The sequence below is a fragment of the Myripristis murdjan genome, chromosome 4 (assembly GCF_902150065.1).
Source record: "Myripristis murdjan chromosome 4, fMyrMur1.1, whole genome shotgun sequence".
NCBI lineage: Eukaryota > Metazoa > Chordata > Actinopteri > Holocentriformes > Holocentridae > Myripristis > Myripristis murdjan.
Window position 1 is genome coordinate 4846905 of NC_043983.1, and position 23244 is coordinate 4870148.

Genomic DNA, 23244 nt, shown 5'->3' on the forward strand with positions numbered 1-23244 from the left:
GAGTGCTCTTTCCTTTCCTTGCATCTCTGTTTCCTTTGAAGCGCAAAGTGTAGCGTGCGGCGGCGTCACACGTTGAGCGGCGCTGGGAAGTTCGTCACTGTTTGCTGTCGGACCTGGAGCTCGAGGTTCTGTTCAGTTCGATTTTCGTTTGGGTTCAAATTCAGACACGCAGCAGGGGCCTCAGATTTGCTTATCGATAAACAAACGGAAGGATTTTGGACATCACTAAGCGAGCACCGGAAACCAGCCAGTAAAGCGAAAGTTGTGTCGAGATGAGTGTGGAGGCGTACGGGCCAAGCTCCCAAACCCTCACCTTCCTGGACACCGAGGAAGCAGAGCTGCTCGGAGCGGACACACAGGGCTCCGAGTATGAATTCACCGACTTCACCCTGCCGAGCCAGACGCAAACCCAAGGCCAAACTCAGAGCCAACTGGACGGCCAGGTGTGCACTTTTAAATTTCAACACAGGAAGACTGTGAAGCGCGGCTAGCTAACGTTAGCGCCAGTTAGCTTGCTGACCCTACGTCGCTTGCTATCCAGCTAATATTCGAGCTAGCTAGCTCGCTAATGTTAGCCCACAGCTAACGTTAGTTGCTCGACGCGTTCGTGGCTAAGCAGTCAGCTCGCTAACTAAATGCTATCTGGAGCTGTCCTCACACGTCTGTTTAAGTTTTCGCGCTGTTGAGCTAACAGTGTGTCTCGGCAATGATAATAAACAAGGATGACATTAGCTACACGAGCTTTTAGATACATAAATAAGTTGACAATCTGTTCGACTTCCACCTGTGTGGTGTTGCTAACTGCTAGCATACAGCCGCTGTGTAGTTTTCCTCTGCTAAAGCATGGGCTCTGCTGCAGGTGAACGGTCCTGATGAGGGGCTTCATAATGGAGGAGTAGACGACTCCGTGGCCAAGGCCAGCCAGCTGCTCGCCGAGCTCAACTTTGAGGAAGATGAAGAGGACACATATTACACCAAAGACCTGCCTCTCCACGCCTGCAGGTAGGCGCGCACAGCAGCAGCCCATGCTCACCTGTCACTTCACTTTGACTCACTCAACACGTTATCATTCACTAAATGCAAAGTCGTAACACTTGGCAGGAGGTGACTGTTGGTCGTGGAAACACATGGAAGGTTATTAATGTATTTCTGCAGCTGAAGATGTCAGAGGGATATACATAATAGTTTAATCTTCAGTAGGTGTGGGAAAAAACTAGACTAAACTACTTCACTCAAGAATCGCGATTCTTTTTTTAACTTTTTAAAATGTATAATTATTTTCAATATCGTCATTATGTTTTTATTAGGTTGTCAGCAAGGGGCACAATGTTGTTCCAAAGTTAGGCAAAATTTTGGTCAGTGAGGTACCTTGACCTCTGACCTCAAGATACCTGAATGAAAATGGATTCTATGAGCACGTCCAGGTGTCCTCCTTACAGACATGACCACCTTATGCTTATCCCAGGCAGTTTGGGCCAAAAGAACGTACAGTACAAATGTGTTCTTGTGGCCTGTTGTAAAATGGTGTATTTGTGCAGACTGGGGCCTAAACAGTCTTGGAGTTGCATCAGTTGGCTTTGACTGGAAAGCTGAGACTCTTGTGGATTCATTGAGCTACATTTGATTCATGTGTGATGATGTTAACCCCCATAGGAGCCATTTCATTGTAGTGAGACCATTTTTTTGAAACTTGACTTCACTGTAAAAAAAAAAATTGTGACCTTTAAGATAATCACAGCATGAAACTTTACAACTACAAACTTGAGGATAATTGAAAAAAATGCAATGAATCATAATATTGAATTTCAAAACACATTGAATTGGCACCCAAGTCTTGTGAGAGCATTGAATCAGGAGATAAGCATATTGTTCCAGTCCTAATGTCTATGCTATGTTTGGAGCTGTATACGAGGATTAGTCGGCCTTTAGCTGTAACATACACTGTTCTCTCTTGTGCAGAGTGCCTTCACAAGTCTGGGAATTAATAAAAGAGGAGGGCAACATGCTGCTCTCCTAAATAACTTCTGAACAATGAGATTACATTGAAATAAATTGCTGCTCGGTTGATTACATAGTACCTGCGTGTTGTATTTACTAGAAGACACTATTCATTTGTAAGGGGTTTTAAGTTTTGTTCGTCCAGCTATCGACAAGTAAAGTGTCATTTGGAATGCACCGGGATCTCTTCATACAAGATGTATTGACATGTATGGCAATAGATGTCCATATATCCTGTGTCTACATTCACTCTGCTATTTTGTATTTTGTCAGATTAAGTCCGTAGTTGCAAAAGGACATCTGTGCTCTAAACATAGAATATTTTGGCTGTTAAGGTGATTCAGATTCTGTCTGCTGTGCATATTGTGCTTTTCAGCTATTGTGGTATCCACGACCCGGCATGTGTGGTGTACTGCAACACCAGCAAGAAGTGGTTCTGCAATGGACGTGGCAACACATCTGGCAGGTTTGTTACCAGCCCAACTTTGTTATTTTCTTCTGCCTTATATCTCTGTCAGGATGGGAAACTAGAATATTTGTTTTTTTCACTGCGTTCTAAAAATCCCTATTCTGTGTTGTTGGCTTCCTTTCAAATTGGAAGGCAACTTCCCAGTGATTAAAGGTGTACTTTGCAATTCTGGGTCCATTTAGTTATGTGGTGTATTTGTCTGGTAAGAACATAGATGACGTAATGATGTAAGGAATTTGACAGCGGAAAATGTTTCAGCGATCTAAAACATCAGTGGTAGACATCAGGTCTTGGTGTCAATGCCTCACAATCAAGACCAAGGGTTTCTTTAAAGAGATGTCACTTTGCACTGATGTTCAAAACAGGGAGATATCTATCATAAATGAGGGACAGAAACCAGTTTCTCCACACTACCACTGAAATTTTGACGGTCTATGCGCAGACCCACAAACAGTATTTAAAAAGCTTGCTCCAGCATAAACACCATAAGCAATCTATGGTTCCACTTCAGCAAGAAATTCAGACATACATGGAAAAAGGAACCAAGGAGGAACCTTTCCTTTACTTTTAGAAAAAGACCTCAAAGTGATTGATACAGAAGCTAGAGGCAGCCACACTCAGTTACAGGCACTTAGTTATAAGACACTGAGGTGTGTGGTTATTGATCAACTGTATAAAGGTGTTATTTTTGAAACTGTGTTTTTATGCAAGTTTGGAGGCGCTGCCATCATATATTTAGAATGAAAATGTTTGATTGTTTTCTCAATCTGATCATTGTTATTCAGTGCTGACTTGACTATTGCTCTCTGACTTTCAGCCACATTGTGAACCACTTGGTGAGGGCCAAATGCAAAGAGGTGACACTGCACAAAGATGGGCCACTGGGTGAGACCGTGCTGGAGTGTTACAACTGTGGCTGTCGCAATGTCTTCCTCTTGGGCTTTATTCCAGCCAAGGCTGACTCGGTGGTGGTGTTGCTCTGCAGGTACGGGCGGAGCGATTTACTTTTTGTCCTGTTGATTTGCTTACAAGAAGCCGGTGAAAGAGGCAGCGTAGTGGGCAGGCAGATTATCCTGCAACTGATCCCCTCAAAAGCCAGTGTGTGCCCTGCCTTTACTGACTTCCTAAGGACAAGTTTATGTGAAATGGCACAGTTTTATATAATTTTAATACTTTATAACTATGAATTAGAAGTTTTTTAGCCAAATCAAGATGCGCAGTTGTGTGTGTATATATTATGTGTAATTAGAGCTCTTATGAATACATCATAATGCATAAACAGCTACTTATTGAATGGAATGGTGACCTTGATATCAAAAATCGTTTAGTCTGAAGATAAGTGTATCGTTACACAACTAAAGCTACAGTATGCATTTTTTTTTCCTTATGCTTTGATTTGTTAGTCACAGTGATGAGTTGTCATCCAGCCTGAGGCTTAGGTCATACCCTCTGTGAAGTGTGCACAGGTGTTGATGAAGCAGATGCAGAGAATAGATGACCTGCAATTTAAAAAAAAACAAAACAAAACAAAAAAAAAACAGCAGCAACAAAAAATGCTGGTGTCCACTGCTTCTGAATGTTTCATTTGCTGTTTTTTTCCCTAATGTCCTCCATTGTTGTTGTTGCTGTCACTTCTTGCTCTGTGGCTGCTAGGCGTGCTATGATAGCCACAATAAGCTCACTACATGGTTTGTTGTGTATGGTTTTGGTCACCATCCTGTAGCCACACATGGCATGTAATTAGTTGTCATCCACAGTGAATTCAAATTGTAAGTTCAGTTACTTTCTAGTGCTATCAACAAGAAAGAAGTGCCTAACAGTCACATGATGACTGAGCTACCAGCAGTGTGAACACAGTTCCAACTAGTCTGCATGCAGCTACAACCATATAACTTTGACTTGCAGACTGTCATATGTTGAGTGAGACGTTAATATGTCAGTAAGTCATATTATTATACTGAAGGAGTTGGTAAGGTTATGAACTCTTTATTAACTTTTAGTATAGTGTTTGTGTGTTGTGTGCCATGTTTGTGACTGTTGAATGCACCCTTGTGTGATTCTTAGGGTACCCACCTGTTTGTCTGTACCCTGTCTAAACCTGTGTGTTCATCCTGGTGAATTTAGGCAGCCATGTGCCAGCCAGAGCAGCCTGAAGGACATCAACTGGGACAGCTCCCAGTGGCAGCCGCTCATCCAGGACCGCTGCTTCCTGTCCTGGCTGGTGAAGATCCCGTCAGAGCAGGAGCAGCTACGGGCCCGCCAGATCACCGCCCAGCAGATCAACAAACTCGAGGAGCTCTGGAAGGTACACAGCTTGAGAAGCTTTAACCATGGGGAGTCAGAGGTTCCAGTCCTCTGATTAGCTCTGAAAATCTAGGTGCCAAAAGTGAATGTGTAAAGTACAGCCCTGAGATTTCAGATTAGAATTACAAAATCGTGACAAAAAATGTATTTCATGTATTAACTTGGAAGGACGTGAAATAAATGAAAAAATTGAAACATATTAATTTGAACATTAAGTCAAGTCATGGTAATCATTTTGATAGGCTAGGTTATTGTTATATTCACCAGGTAAGACAATTAGCAATATATGCTAAATAATTAATGGCACACTCAGGTCTCCTGCAGTCAGGAATGCACAACAGCGTGTGATTACTTTTAAGAAGTAATGACATGCTGAAGAGGTTGCTAGGAGACGTGCACATCACTGGTGTGAGCCCTGTTAAACTTTCTTTCTCAGGACAACCCCAGTGCCACCCTGGAGGACCTGGAGAAACCCGGTGTGGACGAGGAGCCGCAGCACGTGCTGCTGCGCTATGAGGATGCCTACCAGTACCAGAATATCTTCGGCCCACTGGTCAAACTGGAGGCAGACTACGACAAGAAGCTTAAAGAGTCCCAGGTATTTTGACCACTGTCCCCTAGCAGAGTCTTTTCACCACGATCTGTTGCTGTTGAGTTACAACTCAGCTGCTGTTACGTGGATTGGAAGTTGGCCATTTGTGTATCAGGTGGGTCTCATGAACTCTGAGTCCTTTAAACCTGTTTACAAAGCAGTCATACAATTTCAAATGCACATGGGCATCATTGAGGAATATTGGGATTCTTAATCCCCGAAAAAACGTTTTGATGATACATGGTTTTCTGCAAACACCAACAATTTGGAGTGATTTTTTTAAAAAATCACATTAATTCTTTCATGTACTTAGCCCATGCAGTGCAGAAGTTTAAAATGCTCAAATCAGTAATGTAATCTCCCATTGTATGTTAAATAATGGCAACACCTCAGGATGATATCCATGGGAGATAGATCACATTTTGTGTTGTGTAATGTTATACAAATCTATCTGTCTGTCTGCCTGTCTGTCTGTAGGTAGCCAGATAGATAAATAAGAGATTGACAGACAATTTATTTTTAAACATTTCTCTGTTTTATTATTTTTCTTGGCACCTGTATTTTGCATGATCCTTTTTAGATTTCTAGGAATATTTTTGGTGCTTTTGACTAGGGATGCTAACCGGTGGCCGTTTGACCGGTTGTTGACCGTTTGAACTTTAACCGAATAATCTTGTCGGTTAAAAAGAAGTTGAGTCAGCCTGGAATGTGACGTGCGTTTGTTCACTTCGAACAGAAGTATGATGCTTTAAGTGGGCCGGTACGCACCGGTACGGAGTACCAGCACGTCTCAGTTTTAGCCTGTAGCGTACCGGGAGTTTTTATGGTGTACTGGGACTTCTCGTGAGCCCATAGTGCCCTGTCTTGCTCTATGTCTCACCTTGTGATTTGGCTATACAACATTACCCAGTGTGCACTGGTACATGCCACACACCTGCCCCTCACGAGCATATGCTCGCGAGACGTTCACTTGTAAGGAGGTCTCGCGAGTCGAGTGTGCCAGAAAGCATAGATAGGGCGTGAAGAAGAAGAGATCTCGCGGACGTTGAATGTAAACATCAGTTTGATTTCCTGGTTGGTTTGGGGTGGTTTAGTGAGCCCACCTACCGTTATTACAAATGTTGGCGTTTTGTTATGATAGAAGCAAACACAGCAGTTTGTTATTTAACCCAGCGATGTCGGCACCGACAGGATTCGGTATGCCTACTTTACATAACGATTTCTCCGTGACCGCTTGTGATATTCAGAAACTTTAAAAAATGTCTGAAACTGTTGTTTGTTGTGGTTATTCTTTTAAGGTTTACAGACAGTCAAATAATATTCTCGGTTAACCAAAATAAACCGATTAATGAGGCCCAGTGGTCGACCAAGAAAATTTTCCATTTTCGCCATCCCTACTTTTGACTCTTGACTTACTTATTGCCACTTACCTATTAGTTGTAGATTTGATGATCTGGGAACTTAAGCTTCCAATTATACACTTGTTGTAAGTCACTCTTGAACAAGAGCATTTAACATGATTTTTTTGTTCTTTTCATTTGCAGACCCAAGATAATATAACGGTCAGGTGGGACCTGGGGCTGAATAAAAAGCGGATTGCTTATTTCACACTGCCCAAGACGGACTCAGGTGGTAATTCTCTCAGCTTCATTTCCTTCCTGTCATCATCCAAGTGGTTCTGTGGTGCATTTAGAGCCCCCCCCAGCCCTCACCCCAATCCCAGCATCGCACGCAGCTCACCCCATCCCTGCATCCCTTGGCGGTGTTGTGTGCTTGTTCTTTTTTTTTTTTTTTTTTTTTTTTTTAACTTTATTTTTTAGTGCGGGTGTCGTGCTGTTTTTGTTGTGGTTTGTACGGTATTGTATCATTTGGCTCACTACTGAATCCCGTCATTCCTAATTTCTCTGGGACATTTTGAGCAGAGGGAGTATCTAACTTGTTTCCTCTCATCTATCCCAGACATGCGACTGATGCAGGGTGATGAGATCTGTCTTCGCTATAAGGGAGACCTGGCCCCACTGTGGAAAGGCATCGGCCATGTCATCAAAGTCCCTGACAGTATCCTTTTCACTGTAACCCGTCGTGTATCTACATCTCTCTACTGTGTAGTGTCTTTGCAGCCTAGCAGTCTATATTAATGCTTTTCAATTCAAAATGCCATCAGAGGTAGTTCCATTAGATCATGTCCTTTTGGTAAAGTAACATTTTTTTTATGCTGCATTTATATTTATTTAGGTCTCTATGTATGTATGTTGTATATATGTCCTATCCTCCAGGAGGAGGAGCTGCCTCCTGTGTGTGCTAATCTCCTTAACAGACTCTCTTTAAAGACTATGGAGATGAGATTGCCATTGAGTTGCGGAGCAGTGTCGGAGCACCTGTGGAGATCCCACACAACTTCCAGGTGGATTTTGTGTGGAAGTCCACTTCCTTTGACAGGTAGACTGACAATTAATCCTGTATTCCCCTTGTGGAAACCACAGCCAAGGATTGTCAGTAATTTTAACCCTGTGTAAATCTGCCACTCCAGTGCAAGTAACATACTGTTTTGTTGAAACACCCCCTCAGATGACTAATGATATGTAAGCTTAACTCCATAATTTCAGCTACAATTTTGTTTTGGTTTATGAGTCCGTTTGCTACTTCTATATGCATGATTTCTATCTTCATTCAGGTATGAAATATTTAGTCATCAGTGGACTCTATAGAGAAAGGTTGTAAATAAATGTTAGATGCAATCTCATAGTTTTCATCAAAACACAATATAGCCATGATTCAGCAAAGCATAACTAGTTTCTTTTAAAATCTTGACCTCATATAGTATCACTGTATCCAAGGCACTTACAATTTCAGCAAATTTAATTTTCTCTTACAAATGTAATAAATGCAGATTTTGGGAGGTAATTTATAAATTACTTGAGGTTCCAACATAACATTGGTACAATGCCCATATGGCTTTAGCTGTACATTTTTTCACCATTTCCTCCCTTAAGGGAACAAGATTCAGATTGTTCATTTCATGTTAATGTTAATGTTCATTTCATGTTAATGTTCATTTCAACTTAAAAAAAAAAAAGTGTTATTATTTTTTATATATGTAACTGATTGACATGTATGTGCGCACTGTTTTAGGATGCAGAGTGCCCTGAAGACTTTTGCAGTGGATGAGACCTCAGTCTCTGGCTACATCTACCACAAACTGCTGGGCCATGAGGTAGAAGACGTCATCATCAAGTGCCAGCTGCCTAAGCGCTTCACTGCCCAGGGCCTGCCCGACCTCAACCACTCTCAGGTCAGACCCCATTTAAGTCGGACTTAAATGGAAGAAAGTGAGAAAGAGCTCTCAGGAAGTCATTTTAGTTAAGCTAAACATATGTCTGTATAATATGTGTATATTTTAAACAAGATCTTTTTGTTACATTTTAACTGTGTGTAATTTTCTTCTGATCCCCTTTTCACCATTAATGTTGTGAATTTCAAAGGCAAAAAGATGCTCTCACTTTTGCCTTATGACATGGGATTTGGATTTAACAGGGCCTCTGTGATCTGTTCTGTGATCGCTTAGAACAAAACTCAGGCCCTACATTAGACTGCTAGGTCTCCAGAACAGAGGTGAATCAGATTACATTTGATATTGATTTGTGTTGTGGATCTTCTGAGAGTTGATTCACAGGGGCTGAATGCTGAATCTTTTTGCATTGTGTGTGGCTTCAGGTTTATGCTGTAAAGACTGTGCTGCAGAGGCCTCTCAGCCTGATCCAGGGTCCTCCTGGCACCGGGAAGACTGTCACCTCTGCCACCATTGTCTACCACCTTGCCCGTCAGGGCAACGGGTAAGACACAATGAATTTACCTTATTAAGCCCATAGCCTCTGACTTTTACTCACTCTCACTTTACATGGTGATAATTCTAGACGATGTAATAGTGTGGTTGTAGATAATTTAATTCTCAAAACCTGATTCAGAAAAGCAACAACATCCCTCACATAGTCTACTTTCTCACACTGATATAGCAGATAGCATCTCTGTCGTGTCTCCAGCAGGTGTCGCTGTTGGTCAAGTTCATTTTAGCTAGTTGACAAGATGTCTGAGAACATGAATAAATTGTAGCTTCATGTGGGCATACATGTCAGCATGCCTCATTTTTGTATCTGCTGTCTTCTATCTGAACCCTTTCCCCAAATTTACTACTGCTGTCTTAACACTCCACTGTATATGCATTTGTCCTGCAGACCAGTTCTGGTGTGTGCTCCCAGTAACATTGCTGTGGACCAGCTGACTGAGAAGATCCATCAGACTGGGCTGAAAGTGGTCAGGCTTTGTGCCAAGAGCAGGGAGGCTATTGACTCTCCTGTCTCTTTTCTGGCCCTGCACAACCAGATCAGCAACATGGACAGGTTAGAGGCCTGCTGGGAACTGAAGTCATCCTAGCACCACATTTGACATACTTTTTAATTGTTGTTTTGTGTGTTTCTCTTTTTTTCTCTCTTTGAGTTTTGTTTTTCCATGGATTGTTAGCAGTCAGTGCCAATATTGTGGCAGGTTACCACAGCATTGTCTGTGTATGGAAACTGCTGCACTTCTCTTATCTAAAAATCTATTGTCTGAGCTCTAGCCTACTACCAGCCCAAGTTGCTTTTATATCTGATTCCCTGGAGCATAGTTTATCATCATAGTCTGTAATTCTCAGTATGAATCGATGTTGATTTCTCTGTGGTCACCCTGCTGTGTCTCTGACTACCCTCAGTATGCCAGAGCTCCAGAAATTGCAGCAGCTGAAGGATGAGACGGGCGAGCTGTCATCAGCTGATGAGAAACGTTACCGGGCATTAAAACGCACCGCAGAGCGGGAGCTGCTCATGGTGAGGGGGACCTTGAACTGTCTAGCAATAACATTAAGAGTGGCAAAGCATGTTTGTTTTTGACTGCTAATGAGATTTCAGTGGTTTGAATATTGGTATTTTTACAATTCTTAATCATTTAATTTCACTTGAAATTTGTCTGATTTTTCATATTAGATATCACAAGCGCATTATAACTATTTTATTTGTGAAATGACTGCAATTCTGATTACAAAAACTTCTGACATAATCAGAAGTATAATTTTTAGCCATAGTCATGCAACCTTGCTGATTCAAAGAAATCAAGGCTAAGCTCTGCTTTTCAGACAAAATCTGATGCAGTGCAAGCTCTTAAGGACATTATGGTGCCAACTAGTTATACTGCTTTCTCCTGTAAGAGTTTTCAGACCAAATGCAAAGCGTTTATTTGCATTGTGCACTCATGCAAATACAGCCACAAATTTTTCACTCAAGTTGAAAAATTTCAGCTGAGGTGAATGATGTGAATTTTGCGTGTCCGCATCATTCTCGATGCGGCAGTTTGCATGTTGCCTGCCACAAATTTGCATCTGTTGGCGTCTTTGCATTTACTTTGTATGTGATCACTGCATTAAAAACACTCTTCACATTTGGTCTGAACGCATCTTATGTTTGTTTGTTTTTTTATACCCATGTTTGTATACCATCAAGGAAACTTTTCTGAATCAATTTGTTGATAATTGTATAAACACCATAGTAAGTGCATTGCTTCACTGGCTCTGAGACTGCAACAGAAAAGAGTATCCCAACTGCACAGATACACTGTAGATTCACCCAGTTTGCCCCGAGGAATTTTTAGTATAACTGTCTGCTAAACAGCAGTGAGCAGGTTTATTCCAGAGGACTCTGGACTCACCAATGTTACATCTTTAATTCTCTCATGTGGTTGGTTTCCTTTGGCATAAAACATCATACACCACCCAGGGCAGTTCTAATTCGCACTGTCACATTACACAGTTTCTGTCTAATATTTTTGCTCCTACTGTCATTTGTTTTCAATGTTTGAAGTTGTCTGTTGCAGGTTTTTAGATATTGCAAAAAAGTATGCAGTGGGTTGTTCAGCCAAACAGTCTGAATTGTGGTTTAAGACACATTTTGACTGTGCTAATAATTCCCATAAAATCCAAATTTTAATCATTGCTATACGAAATCTTGTGAAAACAGGAAGCTTGTTAGTGATTCTGGTTTGCTTGCATTATTCCCATGTATGGACTAACTTTGAAGCAAACTTTTCAGACAGTACACGTAGAGGATGTTCTTTTTCGGGACGGTGGAGACTGCACATCACAAAAAAGCACCTTCCCGAAAAGCACCTTCTCTGGTATTATTGCTGTACCCTGACTTTTGTATCTGTCTTTTAAGTTTGTTAATCCTCTTGCTCCTCCAGAACGCTGATGTGATCTGCTGCACCTGTGTCGGGGCCGGTGACCCCCGTCTAGCCAAGATGCAGTTCCGCTCCATCCTGATTGACGAGAGCACGCAGGCCACCGAGCCAGAGTGTATGGTGCCTGTGGTGCTGGGAGCCAAGCAGGTGTGCATGCATGCACACATACACACACTACTTCACAAATAATTCATGTAAAAATGTGAAAAAATACAGAATTTTAGGATTTCCAGGTCTAATAACTGGTTAGATATTGCAGAAATGTCTGAACAGGAATACTCTCTGTGAATTTAAATGTTGTCATAGTGAGAGCAAAAGATATCACTTCCTTCACCTTAATCACCATAAATGACTTACTACAAACTGCACAGGATATGGTGAATATGTTTTTGGCAACATGGGCATATCATCGTTTAACACAACAACCTAGAATATACTCTGGATGGCAAATAATATAAATATATATGTATATAACAATATAAAACTGCCCACTGCATTTCAAACCACCGGAGGTGGGCCTGCAGCCATATTTGTATGCCCAAACAAAGCTGAAGATGCACAGTGTACACCTGGAAAAACTATATTCTCTAAACATAGTGTGAAAACAATCCACAGGTGATAGTAACGATAGTGATAGTAAAGCTTCATATCCATGCACATTGATATGACATAGTGGGCTGTATAGGTTGTCTGAAGGGTGTTGCTTTCTCACGGTCATATTGGTATATTTCAGAACATCTCATTCATCTGGAAACAATCTATGGTAGCTTAACTAACTTACCGTATTTCCCCAATTAATCGCCCGGGCGTTTAATACGCAAAATCAACTTGGAGCCAGGCGTTTAAAAGAACCAGGCGGCTATTCGCTGCAGGCCTTTATTTATTTTTGCACAGACCTGCACCAGGCCATTGTTGTGATCACAGTTACTGTCCAACATATTTACAGTCGGTCGATTTAAGATTACGGTACACCCTTTTTTCTAACGTTAGCTAGGTCTCTTATTTTGACAGAAAACGGAAGTGCCGCACAGTTATTGTGCAGCTAACCGTTTACTTCTGCAAAAATAAAGTGAACAGCCTTATTTTGGGTTCCCTCAATATAATGCAAATAATCACCCCGGCGGTTATTCGGGTGGGCGTTTAATACGCAAAATGGTTGCAGACCCCAGGCGTTTATAAGAACCAGGTGGCTATTTGCGGCCGGGCGATTAATTGGTGAAATACGGTATTTGTAAATGGCCAACTTACTGGGCTGCTGTGTAAAAACATTTTAGTGGTTGTAAAAGTAATTGATACTCATTGTTTCATTATCTAACAAAGGTTGTAGATTGTCTAAAGCTTTTATTAATAATCTTACCATCCAGCATAGCCTTAATCTAGCAAGACTCAGATCATACAACACATGGTAAACTGAGTGGCAGTGCCATCTTATAGAGCCACATACTATTGCAAGGAGGGCTAAAAATTGAATATGAATAAGAATATAGTACAGAGGATGATATAAACACATGCAACTGACAATTTTAAACACCTTTTAGTTTCATTGAAAGTGTTCTGTAAAATGTATGAAGTATTCAAATAATTATTGCATTAGTAGCATGTGGTTGACCAAAAACTGAACCCAATACTGTTCCTCCTCATCCTAGCTTATTCTGGTGGGTGACCACTGCCAGTTGGGGCCAGTGGTTATGTGTAAGAAAGCGGCCAAGGCAGGTCTGTCCCAGTCACTGTTCGAGCGCTTGGTCGTCCTGGGTATCCGTCCCATCCGCCTGCAGGTCCAGTACCGCATGCACCCGGCCCTCAGCGCCTTCCCCTCCAACATCTTCTACGAGGGCTCCCTGCAGAACGGTGTCACTGCAGGTTTGGCAGAATTCAAGTCTTGATGTAGTCTGTAGATGTAATTTGTAAATAAGTGTTACAGTTACTTTTTGAAATGTACAAGGTGTGTTCAGTGTTATTGGCTTGGTGTCACTCTTTAACTGTTGAATTTGCCTTTGCAAACAAAAATAGTGAACCATGGTAGCTGCTAGTCACGGTGACCAGAGCCAGGTGGTTATAGAATCTAGCTTCCATCAGCGTCTAGGCTTCTGGTGACAGTGATCACCTTCATGTCCTCCACAGCTGACCGCATCAAGAAGGGCTTTGACTTCCAGTGGCCCCAGCCAGACAAGCCCATGTTCTTCTATGTGACTCAGGGCCAAGAGGAGATCGCCAGCTCTGGAACCTCCTACCTCAACAGGTAGAATCACACACCATGCCAATGCCTCTGGGATTTTATCCAACCACTGTAGTTTCACTTTTGGTTCCACATTGAGACTCCCTCTTTCTTACTGTAATAAATCAGGAATTGCCACTGAATGTAATTAGGCTTTGTAAGAATTTACATCTTGCCAACCTTCCCTCAGTCTGCCTGGTTCGCATTTGTGCAGTTGTTTCTTTCTTTGCACTGAACAAATTCTTGTACGTTTATTGGCATCCTTAGTAAATAAAGAGATTTGGATTTTATTCATGTTTTTTTTTTTTTTTTTTTTTTTTTTTTTTTTTTATTAAGCGGATAAGGGTCTGAAATTAATACACTCAATATTTCAACATGTTACATAGTTGCAATTTCAAAAACTCAAATTTCATAAATCAGTCTTGTTTGAATTGCTCATCCATAAGTACCTTACAATCACATATGGGTTTGTCCCCACCCACATAATATATAGACACTTATGACCCACACATGCACATATATGCACATGCGTACACACACACACGTACACAAACACACAACAAATACTAAGATAAAGATAAAACACTAGGCTCCTTAAATGTTATGGATGCTGGGTGATTTTGTGGCTCCACTATAGAGCTTCATAAATTGAGCTCCATATCTGTTTGTCTTTATTGCTGTCCTCCAGCATTGTCCTTTGAATACTCAAGCAGTTTTTCTTTACTGTTTTCCATTCCATTAAAGTGTAGGTGCTTCCTTATTTTTCCTGTTTTGCAGTATTAACTTCTTGAAAACTGATGACGAAAAGAGAATTTGCCATCTAGTTTGATATCTTATTTTCCTCAACCTTTTGAAAGACACAAATCATTGTTGAAAATGCATCTTTACAATTACAAGTTCTTGTGGTTAGTCTTTCAGTTTCCTCCCAGGTCTTCCTAATTTTTTCACAATGCCAAAAGGCACGAGTAAGGGAGTTACTGTGCATGCCATGTTTTAAACATCTATCATTATTTTTTATTGTTTAAATTGATTTGGATTTTGACTGGGCATGCTTTGCATAGTTGTGGCAAGTTGAGCGGGCTCTATGTATTTCAGAGAAGATGGCCTTCATTCCAGTAACTTCAAACTATAGTAACTGATCAGCTTTAAGGTGCACTGTGCAAAATTGGGGGTTGATAGAAATAAAGCAATGAAAACCATGTATACTCAACCCACAAATTTTTCTACTGTGATGCAGGACGGAGGCAGCCAATGTGGAGAAGATCACCACCAGGCTGCTGAAGGCAGGAGCCAAGCCCAATCAGATCGGCATCATCACACCCTATGAAGGTCAACGCTCCTATCTGGTCCAGTACATGCAGTTCAGCGGCTCCTTGCACACCAAACTCTACCAGGTACCAAATCATTAATTGTGTGGTCAGGAAGCTTGCGTCTCTAAACCCTGAGCTACTACCACCAGTACATTGGGAGCCACAGATGGCGTTAAATGTGGTGCATAAACAGTGCTTATATTTATGCATTTAATATGTTGCTATGGTTGAGCCTGATGTTGCTGCTTTCCCCATTAAACATTAGGTGATGAACTAAGAGTTTACATCCAGATAAATGCACTCCTTTGGTTTATAAGTGATCACCAGGCCCGAACGGAATCTGCACCCGTGGTGCTCCAATGAAAACTCCGCTGAAATTCCGTGGGATTTGAATACAACAGTGTTGCAGCACCCGTTGCAGTGTACCTAAATGCATCCTGCCCCTCCCCTTCTGTTGCTAATGTCATGTCGTGAGGTGGAACAACAGAGGAGAAAACAACTTGTTTTAACAACTAGAAGATGTTGAAAAAAAATCACTCCACAGAATTCCACAGATTTTCCTTCTGAATCACCACAGAAAACCAGAAAAAAGTCCATAGATTCCGTTTGGGCGTGGTGATCACCATGATGACATGAAGAAGAAGTAGACTGAACAAAATGGCATTCTTTTGGTTGTAAGTCTGTGCTTTCTCAATCCATACCCCTTTCCCAACATCCCACCTGTGTCCTGTCCTACTGTAGGAGGTGGAGATTGCCAGCGTAGACGCCTTCCAGGGCAGAGAGAAAGACTTCATCATCCTGTCTTGTGTTCGCGCCAATGAGCACCAGGGCATTGGCTTCCTAAATGACCCCCGGCGTCTCAATGTGGCACTGACCAGAGCCAAGTAAGACCCTCAGCCTGATCTCTACAAAATAGTTCAGGGCATTATGGGAAAGATGATACAACAGACTGTCTACTCATTTTTTTGATGGTGTTATTCAGGATGCAAACAGAAGCACAAAAAACAAATAACTTGGCCAGTGCCTGTGAAAAGTGATTTGGGGACTCTCACAGTGAAGTCACTTTTACAGATGCTCTCACTTTGTGTGTGTGTGTGTGTGTGTGTGTGTGTGTGTGTGTGTGTGTGTGTGTGTGTGTGTGTGTGTGTGTGTGTGTGTGTGTGTGTGTGTGTGTGTGTGTGTGTGTGTGTGTGTGTGTGTTGTGTATGAAGGTATGGTGTGATCATTGTGGGGAACCCCAAGGCCTTGTCCAAGCAGCCACTGTGGAACCACTTGCTGAACTACTACAAGGAGCAGAAGGTCCTGGTGGAGGGACCGCTCAACAACCTGAGGGAGAGCCTCATGCAGTTCAGCAAGCCCCGAAAGCTGGTCAACACCATCAACCCTGTGAGTAAGACAAACCAAGCACACCCTTTGCACTGTGGAGACCACTTTCAGCTCATATTGCTATAGGATGTTTACATTCTAGAATACATGACAATCATTTATGAAACATCATTTATGAGCAGCAGTTTATAATTTAGCATGAATGCAGACATTGTGAGCATATCTTAATTTTACTGATAAGCACAAATTCAACCAGAGAGGGAATAACTAATTTGTTAAATCATCTTGTGTAGTAGTGTAGCCTACTGTAGGCATATGTTTTGAGAAGTGCTGGTTGATTGTAAATCCCCTCTCTGGGTTGTGATGATGTAAAAGATTGTAAGGCAATCTAGATGGTGCATTAAGAGCCAAAGTACATTTCTGATTGTTTTTATGTCCACAAATATTAAAAACAACAAATAAACAAAAAGGATCAAAATGTTTTAAAGACATCAGATAATTTGGGATGTTGCTCTCTCATTTTCCCTACCGGTGTGTTTTTATGCAACTTCTCAGCACACTGGTGGCCTGCAAGGGTAGTGTAGTAGTACATGCTGTTGGAAAGACTTGTGTTTACATCCAAAGTAAGACATGAAGGTGTTTTCTAAAGGTGAGTGACTGTCTGGTGTTTCTTAGGGGGGACGTTTCATGAGCACCGCAATGTACGATGCCCGTGAGGCCCTCATCCCTGGTTCAGCCTACGATCGCAGCAATGCCGGTGGGTTAATACGCCAAGTACTACCTTCCTTTACAGCCAGTGTATCATCATGGATGATAATACTGGGGGTTATCAGTGACTATCAACAGCCAACAAACCCCAGCCCCCCTTTACAATCATGGTTGAAAATCACTTGTAGTGCTAAAATGATCAGAAGATTGACAGAAAATTTATAGATAATCAAAATTATAATAGATTAATTTTCTGTTGACACACTAATCTTTTTAAAGGTTTTAGTCTTTTATCAAGAAAAAATCCCAGATGTTTGCTTATTACAGCTGCATTAAGATGCTAAGATTTGTGTTTTTATTGGCTTCTGGTCAGAATAAGGAAGCAATTTGAAGACATCACTTTGGGCTCTGGTCACTTCCCATGATCATGTGTCCATATTTTTGACAGTATATACTATTGATTAATCTAGTGATCTATTTTTCTTGTTGTTTTTGGAGGATTAATTGTTAAATGAAAATAATCAGTAGCGCAGCTCTAATCACCATACAAGTAATTAGGGCTGCACAAGGTGGCTGGTAGTCAGAAAATGAATGAGCCTTAATCTTCCTAACATAATTAGAAATGTCTCTCTGTCTTTTAGCTGGACGTCCATCGAACTTGTATTTCCAGACTCATGACCAGATTGGGATGATTGGAGCAGGGCCAGGACACATGGCTGCAATGAACATCCCCATACCCTTCAACCTGGTGATGCCACCGATGCCTCCACCCAGCTACCTGGGCCAGACTAATGGCCCTGCTACAGGTAACTTATTGAACCACCACAGGGGGGGTGAGAGCCAAACCATGCAAAATGCGAGGGGTTTTGTGGGCATGAGTAAACAGATGTTATCATCTGGTTGCCAGGAGCTTGTCATGCTCAGAAAGCCTAGCATAATGAAGTGAACGTTTTGGCAAACCATAGTCTGGACAAATACTCATATTCTTAACTCTTAAGGTTGTAAGACCTCTTACAGAAAGTGTCTGATAAAACTGAAGTGTCTCTGCTCCAACAAAGCATTGCAAGATGTCTGTGGTGCAAGCTGCCATCTCCATGGAAACAAGCTGGACACTTATCACATAAGGAAAAATGGCTGTGGGCTACTACAATATGTTTGATCATGCAAAGGACGAGGAAATGTTAAAATTGATTTTACAGCAAAGAAGGAGGCACAAGAGAAAAATCCATTACATCAATGACTACAGAAAAGTATTACTAAAAAAAAAAGTCAGAACTTTTTCCATTTCCATAGCAACTGAACTCAAGGGCCATCTAACCAATGAAAGTGTAAGACAATCAATGACAGCATCTCCAACTTCACAGACAAGACAGTCAGATGACTCTATTTTTGTCTTTCTAGCATCATTTTGGTCAGCAGACACATAACCATAAAACAGATGAAAATAATTGTTGAGGCTGATACATCTTAAGCTTCTCATTTTGTCAGTATTTCACCATCCACATAGAATTTTTGTAACAGTGTGACTTCCAGGTGACGCTTGGTAACTTGTGGACATGGTTGTTAAACTAGATGCAGCTGTCAAAATTTGTCTGGTGGTTGTCTCAGCCTGAAACTTGTTTGTCTTCTGATCTTCCTGATCTTCACGGTCTCTCAGGCCGTGGAGGTATGAAGGGCAAACCTGGGCGTGGCGGGCGTCAGAGGACCCGCGGCACTGGCAACCAGGGTGCTAATCAGGGCAACGATCCCAGCAGTCAGGCTAGCCAGGACGGAGCCTCCCAGCCTTTCTCCCAGGGGCCGCTCACACAGGGCTACATCTCCATGAGCCAGCCTTCTCAGATGAGCCAGCCCGGCCTCTCCCAGCCTGAGCTGTCCCAGGTAAAACAAGTCACTGTCTTCCAGTGTAAATCACATGGTGGCTAGGCCAGAATGGAAAACTGATCCCTGATTAGATTTTTACCAAGACATCATATATTGTATGAGGAACAGTTTTCAGCTACAATTCAATATTTCAGATCTGTGTATTACCATGTATAGCATAAGGTGTATAAACTGCAGAGTGATAGCAGCCATGTTCAACAGTTCAGTGCATCATATTAATTTGAGAATAAAATTAGTAAATCCAGTCATGAAAAGGAGGTGTGGAAAAAAGTTTAGAAATGGAAAGGGTGTAGAGACTGTGGCACTGGGCTGACTAATAAAGAACAGCCAAAGAAATGGCCTGTGCCTGGTGTCATGAGATCTTCATCTTTCTTTACTCCAGGACAGCTACCTGGGTGACGAGTTCAAGTCCCAGATTGATGTGGCTTTGTCCCAGGATTCAACTTACCAGGGCGAACGTGCATACCAGCATGGAGGGGTGACTGGCCTGTCACAGTACTAGAGTGTAAGTACATTGAACTCGTCTTTGGCAGGGCCAGAATGAAGCTTAATGACTTTTTGCTCCAATCTGAACAAAGTCATGATGCAGAGTAACTATTCAGGTTTGAATGTCTACTTTCCATGTGTTCACATTGTAAGCAGTTTGGTTGATGGGACTCTCTCCCACCAGATTGTGGTCAAAGCCAGAGGCTGTAGTTTATCTTTGTAGTGGCCTTGTGCATCATGGGCAACTCAAAATCATTTATCAGTCAGTTGAAATGATCCTGGGGAAAGTTTGAGGAGAACTTAGCAAGGAAAATTGCCAGCAGTTGAGGTAAAAGGCTTCTTTTTTTCAGACTAAGTTTTTACAGTTCCATTGTTATAAACAGCTATGTTATCCCACTTGTTTGTCCAGATCTCTGCTCAATGCAACAATGCACATCACTCAGGAAGTTGATTTAATCACTTATGATTATGTTGTTGGACAACAAATACCTGAACCGCTGTCTTTCTCACAGGTTGCTGGAAGAAGGGAGCTAGGCTTGAGCTGAGCTTAGTTCATCAGCATTTTAATCTGGGTAATGATAAAAACATAAAATGGATACCTGTTTTCCTCTGCTACAACCGAAGCACCACCGAGTGAAAGCGACGGGAGAGCGAAACCAAACCAATCACGAGCGAGAGAGAAAAATGAGAGGGTAGAAGAGAGTACAAACAGATGGGCAGGGAGATGGCGAGAGGCCGAGCGAACAAGCGAGAGGGACCGCTGCCCGTACGAAGTGACGAAGGAAGTCAAGAAAACGGCGGCGTGTGGTCGAGCTGCCAAGTGAAAGACGGGAGACCTCAATGGTCTCTTGTGGGAAACCAAGCAAGGCTCTACTCCCCCCAAAAAATAGTCCCACCAGTCCCCTCCAACCCACTTCCTCAGGCCCCATCCCTGTCAACAGCCTCTAGGGAAACTGTCTTAACAAGAACATCAGTTTCGAGGCACAGGGAGCAGAGAAAGCTCTCAAAATGAATTCAAAGAACTTGTTCCACAAGCTTGTTGGAGGCATGCATAAGGAAAGCTGTCAAGCGACATATCTGGTGTCATGATGACAGAAAATCCTCATTGTAGGAGTTGGTGGGTTCCTCAACCTGTATTGATGCCCAGGATTCATTTCAATTTGGTTCATCGTGGGAGGAGAGCGACAACAACGTCTGGACCCAATGTCAGCAGCCTCTGAAGGGAGCAGCAGTCGACACACCTCCCCGTCATTGTTATCTCTTGAGTTGGAGGAAATAAAAACATGGTTTCTGCGCCTAGGTCTGATATTAAAGAGCTTTGAATTGAAATGCCTTTCGTTTGCCTTGGGAACCACTGGCTCATTCAACAGGTCTTTAATGGGAAACTGGTGGCTTTGACCACACGACAATGGTGGAGTGGCACGGGGATTTCAGACGAACGTTTCTCAAGGCATGACGTGCGGATCCTAATCTGCCATCATCATGGGACAATTTTTTTCTCCTAAGTACCTTTCTTATTGCAGAGCACAAAAAAGCAAAAAATTATCTATCAGACACGACCAGCATTGAATATTCAACTCAATGTCATTTGATGTTTCAGCAAAGGCTTTTTCCTTATTTTAATCTTTTGAAAACAGGGGTCAGTGACCAATGTCCCACTGTGGTTGATGGCCAGATGTCTTTTTTAAATGCTTTGTATGCTTAGATTGGCAAATGCTTGAAAGGAAGGCTTTTACGTTGGGTAATTATATAGTGGACTGTGGAGCTTGTCCACGTTGTCACACAAATCCCTGTTTCAGATGAAGGAAACCAAACAGGAGAGAGAAAAGTAAGGAAATGGACGAAAGAAGCGTATAGCTTACAGGAGGCTGGGTCTAACAATCCACCACAGGTAAGCAGTAGAAAAGGAAGGTGGCTGAGGAAGAAAGGATATGAGTTTCTATTCATCTGGAAAATGACTTGGGGGTCATTTCCAGGTGTTCCAAGTTTTAAAATTAGAAAACACCACAGAAAAAGGGGTGGGATCTGTTTTGTTCCAATACACAATTCAGCATTGTATGTAGTTGTGAACCTGCTGTCATTTCACACACTGCTAACATTTTGATTTTGTGAGTGATAATCAGTTAAGCAAAGTGTCTTGGTTGAGCCATATTGCCCAGTCAGACTAAGCATACATCACACTGAGCAGTGACCAAAATCCTCAAATCAGGGTCATGGATATTAAAGACATTTAAAAAGTGAAGTATGTAGGAACCCTGAATAAGCAGGAACTTTCAAATACGTCCCTTTATTTGAAAACCACCAGAATCTGAAAGGATCCCTTGTGGTTCCATTGTGGAGTCAGACACCCTTAGGGAGTGCATTTGCACATAAATTTTTTTGCTGACAGTTTACTATATCCCAGTTACAGTGAAAATGCCATCAGCATTGCTTGAGTGATGGCAAGAGATGAATGAATACCTGAATCAGTGCCTCTAACCACCCACCTTCAGATAAACAGGTGCAGCACAAGCATGAATGTAGGTGAAACCAAACTATACCAGCACATACAAGCCTCCTAGATACCAGAGGGCTCAAGGAACCCATTGAAGAGGACTTATTTTATTACCTTTTTATAGAAAATCAGCCTGGTAATGAAGTCAGTCAGTATAGCCATTGGGTATGGTTTCTCAAAGGATGGACTATGAGATGAGCCACCTTCCTTCTCTGAGGAGTGAACTTCAAATCCAGGATGGTGGAATTGCATTTCCTTTTGTGGATTTTTGATTTGTGTGTGGGGAAGGGGAGGGGAGGGGAGTTGCCTGTATTATGTAATCCTGTGTAGAGTTTCTGTTATTTCTGTGCATCCAAAAACCCCTTCCTTGAGAATTGTAACTTAGGTGATTTAAACAAACCCCTTTAGTTGCTCTGAATTTTTCTGTCAGTTTGCTTTGTGTCATGTTGTTTAGGTGGGTATTATAAAGCCAAGCTGTGTAGGTTTACTTAATAAATTTGCTTTTGTAGCAACTTGGTGACAATGGAAACAATGGGGAATCCATTTCCTTTCACCACTTCTGAGTTTGTATCTATCCTCAAAAGGTTGATGGATTGTAGTTTTGTAACAAGGAGTCAGTCTTGTATCTATTCAGGAATGATGTTTTCTGAACACATTAAGAATGTACTCCGCTATTGTTTCACCTTCTCTTCTAGTTTAGTTTTCAGAGCTAGCTGATCACTTGCTTCTCCCTTCAACACGTGTGACAATCATTGTCAAGTAGATCTTGTCACATTCAATCAACTTGTTTAGAAAAAGTTCTGTTTCATTGACATTGTTAATCTGTTATCTCACCTGTGCAGTGGATTAGTTTCACATAACCCATTCTACCGAAATCCTAATCTTATAGCTTTAAAAAAAAATTGCTGCAGAAACATTTGCTTTGGCAGTTTTTACATCTGAGCCAGTATGACCACAATGAATTTAGAACATAATGCAGTGATCATTTGTTCACAACTGATTCAGTTCTGCATCCAACTCTTCATTCTCCAGGTCAAATGGCAGAGCTTAAAATTCATGGACTAGACATCTCAGTGTGATGTAAATACCTGTTTGGAATGATGAGTCTTATTTGCAGTGAAGCTTAATCACAACATTGTGATTCCATTGTAAAACTGAATCCATTAATAAAGGTTGATTGTAAAATAAAGCAAATTA

General features: G+C 41.7%; 1 protein-coding gene across 2 annotated transcripts; it reads left to right on the top strand.

Annotated features, from left to right (window-relative positions):
• The first annotated feature begins 272 nt into the window (after positions 1 to 272).
• LOC115357495 (regulator of nonsense transcripts 1) lies at positions 273 to 23241 on the top strand. Of its 2 annotated transcripts, XM_030048965.1 has the most exons (24): positions 273 to 443; positions 860 to 1002; positions 2375 to 2464; positions 3285 to 3452; positions 4592 to 4772; positions 5208 to 5369; positions 6908 to 6995; positions 7323 to 7421; positions 7694 to 7802; positions 8496 to 8655; positions 9078 to 9196; positions 9596 to 9760; positions 10111 to 10225; positions 11631 to 11774; positions 13274 to 13487; positions 13749 to 13866; positions 15080 to 15236; positions 15894 to 16036; positions 16364 to 16538; positions 17154 to 17235; positions 17828 to 17992; positions 18844 to 19064; positions 19450 to 19572; positions 20066 to 23241. In XM_030048965.1, exons 1-23 carry the CDS (start codon positions 273 to 275, stop codon positions 19567 to 19569), a joined length of 3309 nt encoding a protein of 1102 aa, XP_029904825.1. In that variant the 3' UTR covers positions 19570 to 19572; positions 20066 to 23241. The 2 variants fall into 2 exon arrangements, with proteins under 2 accessions (XP_029904825.1, XP_029904826.1); XM_030048966.1 differs by lacking the exon at positions 20066 to 23241 and having other exon boundaries at positions 6908 to 6992; positions 19450 to 19569.
• The last annotated feature ends 3 nt before the right edge of the window (positions 23242 to 23244 follow it).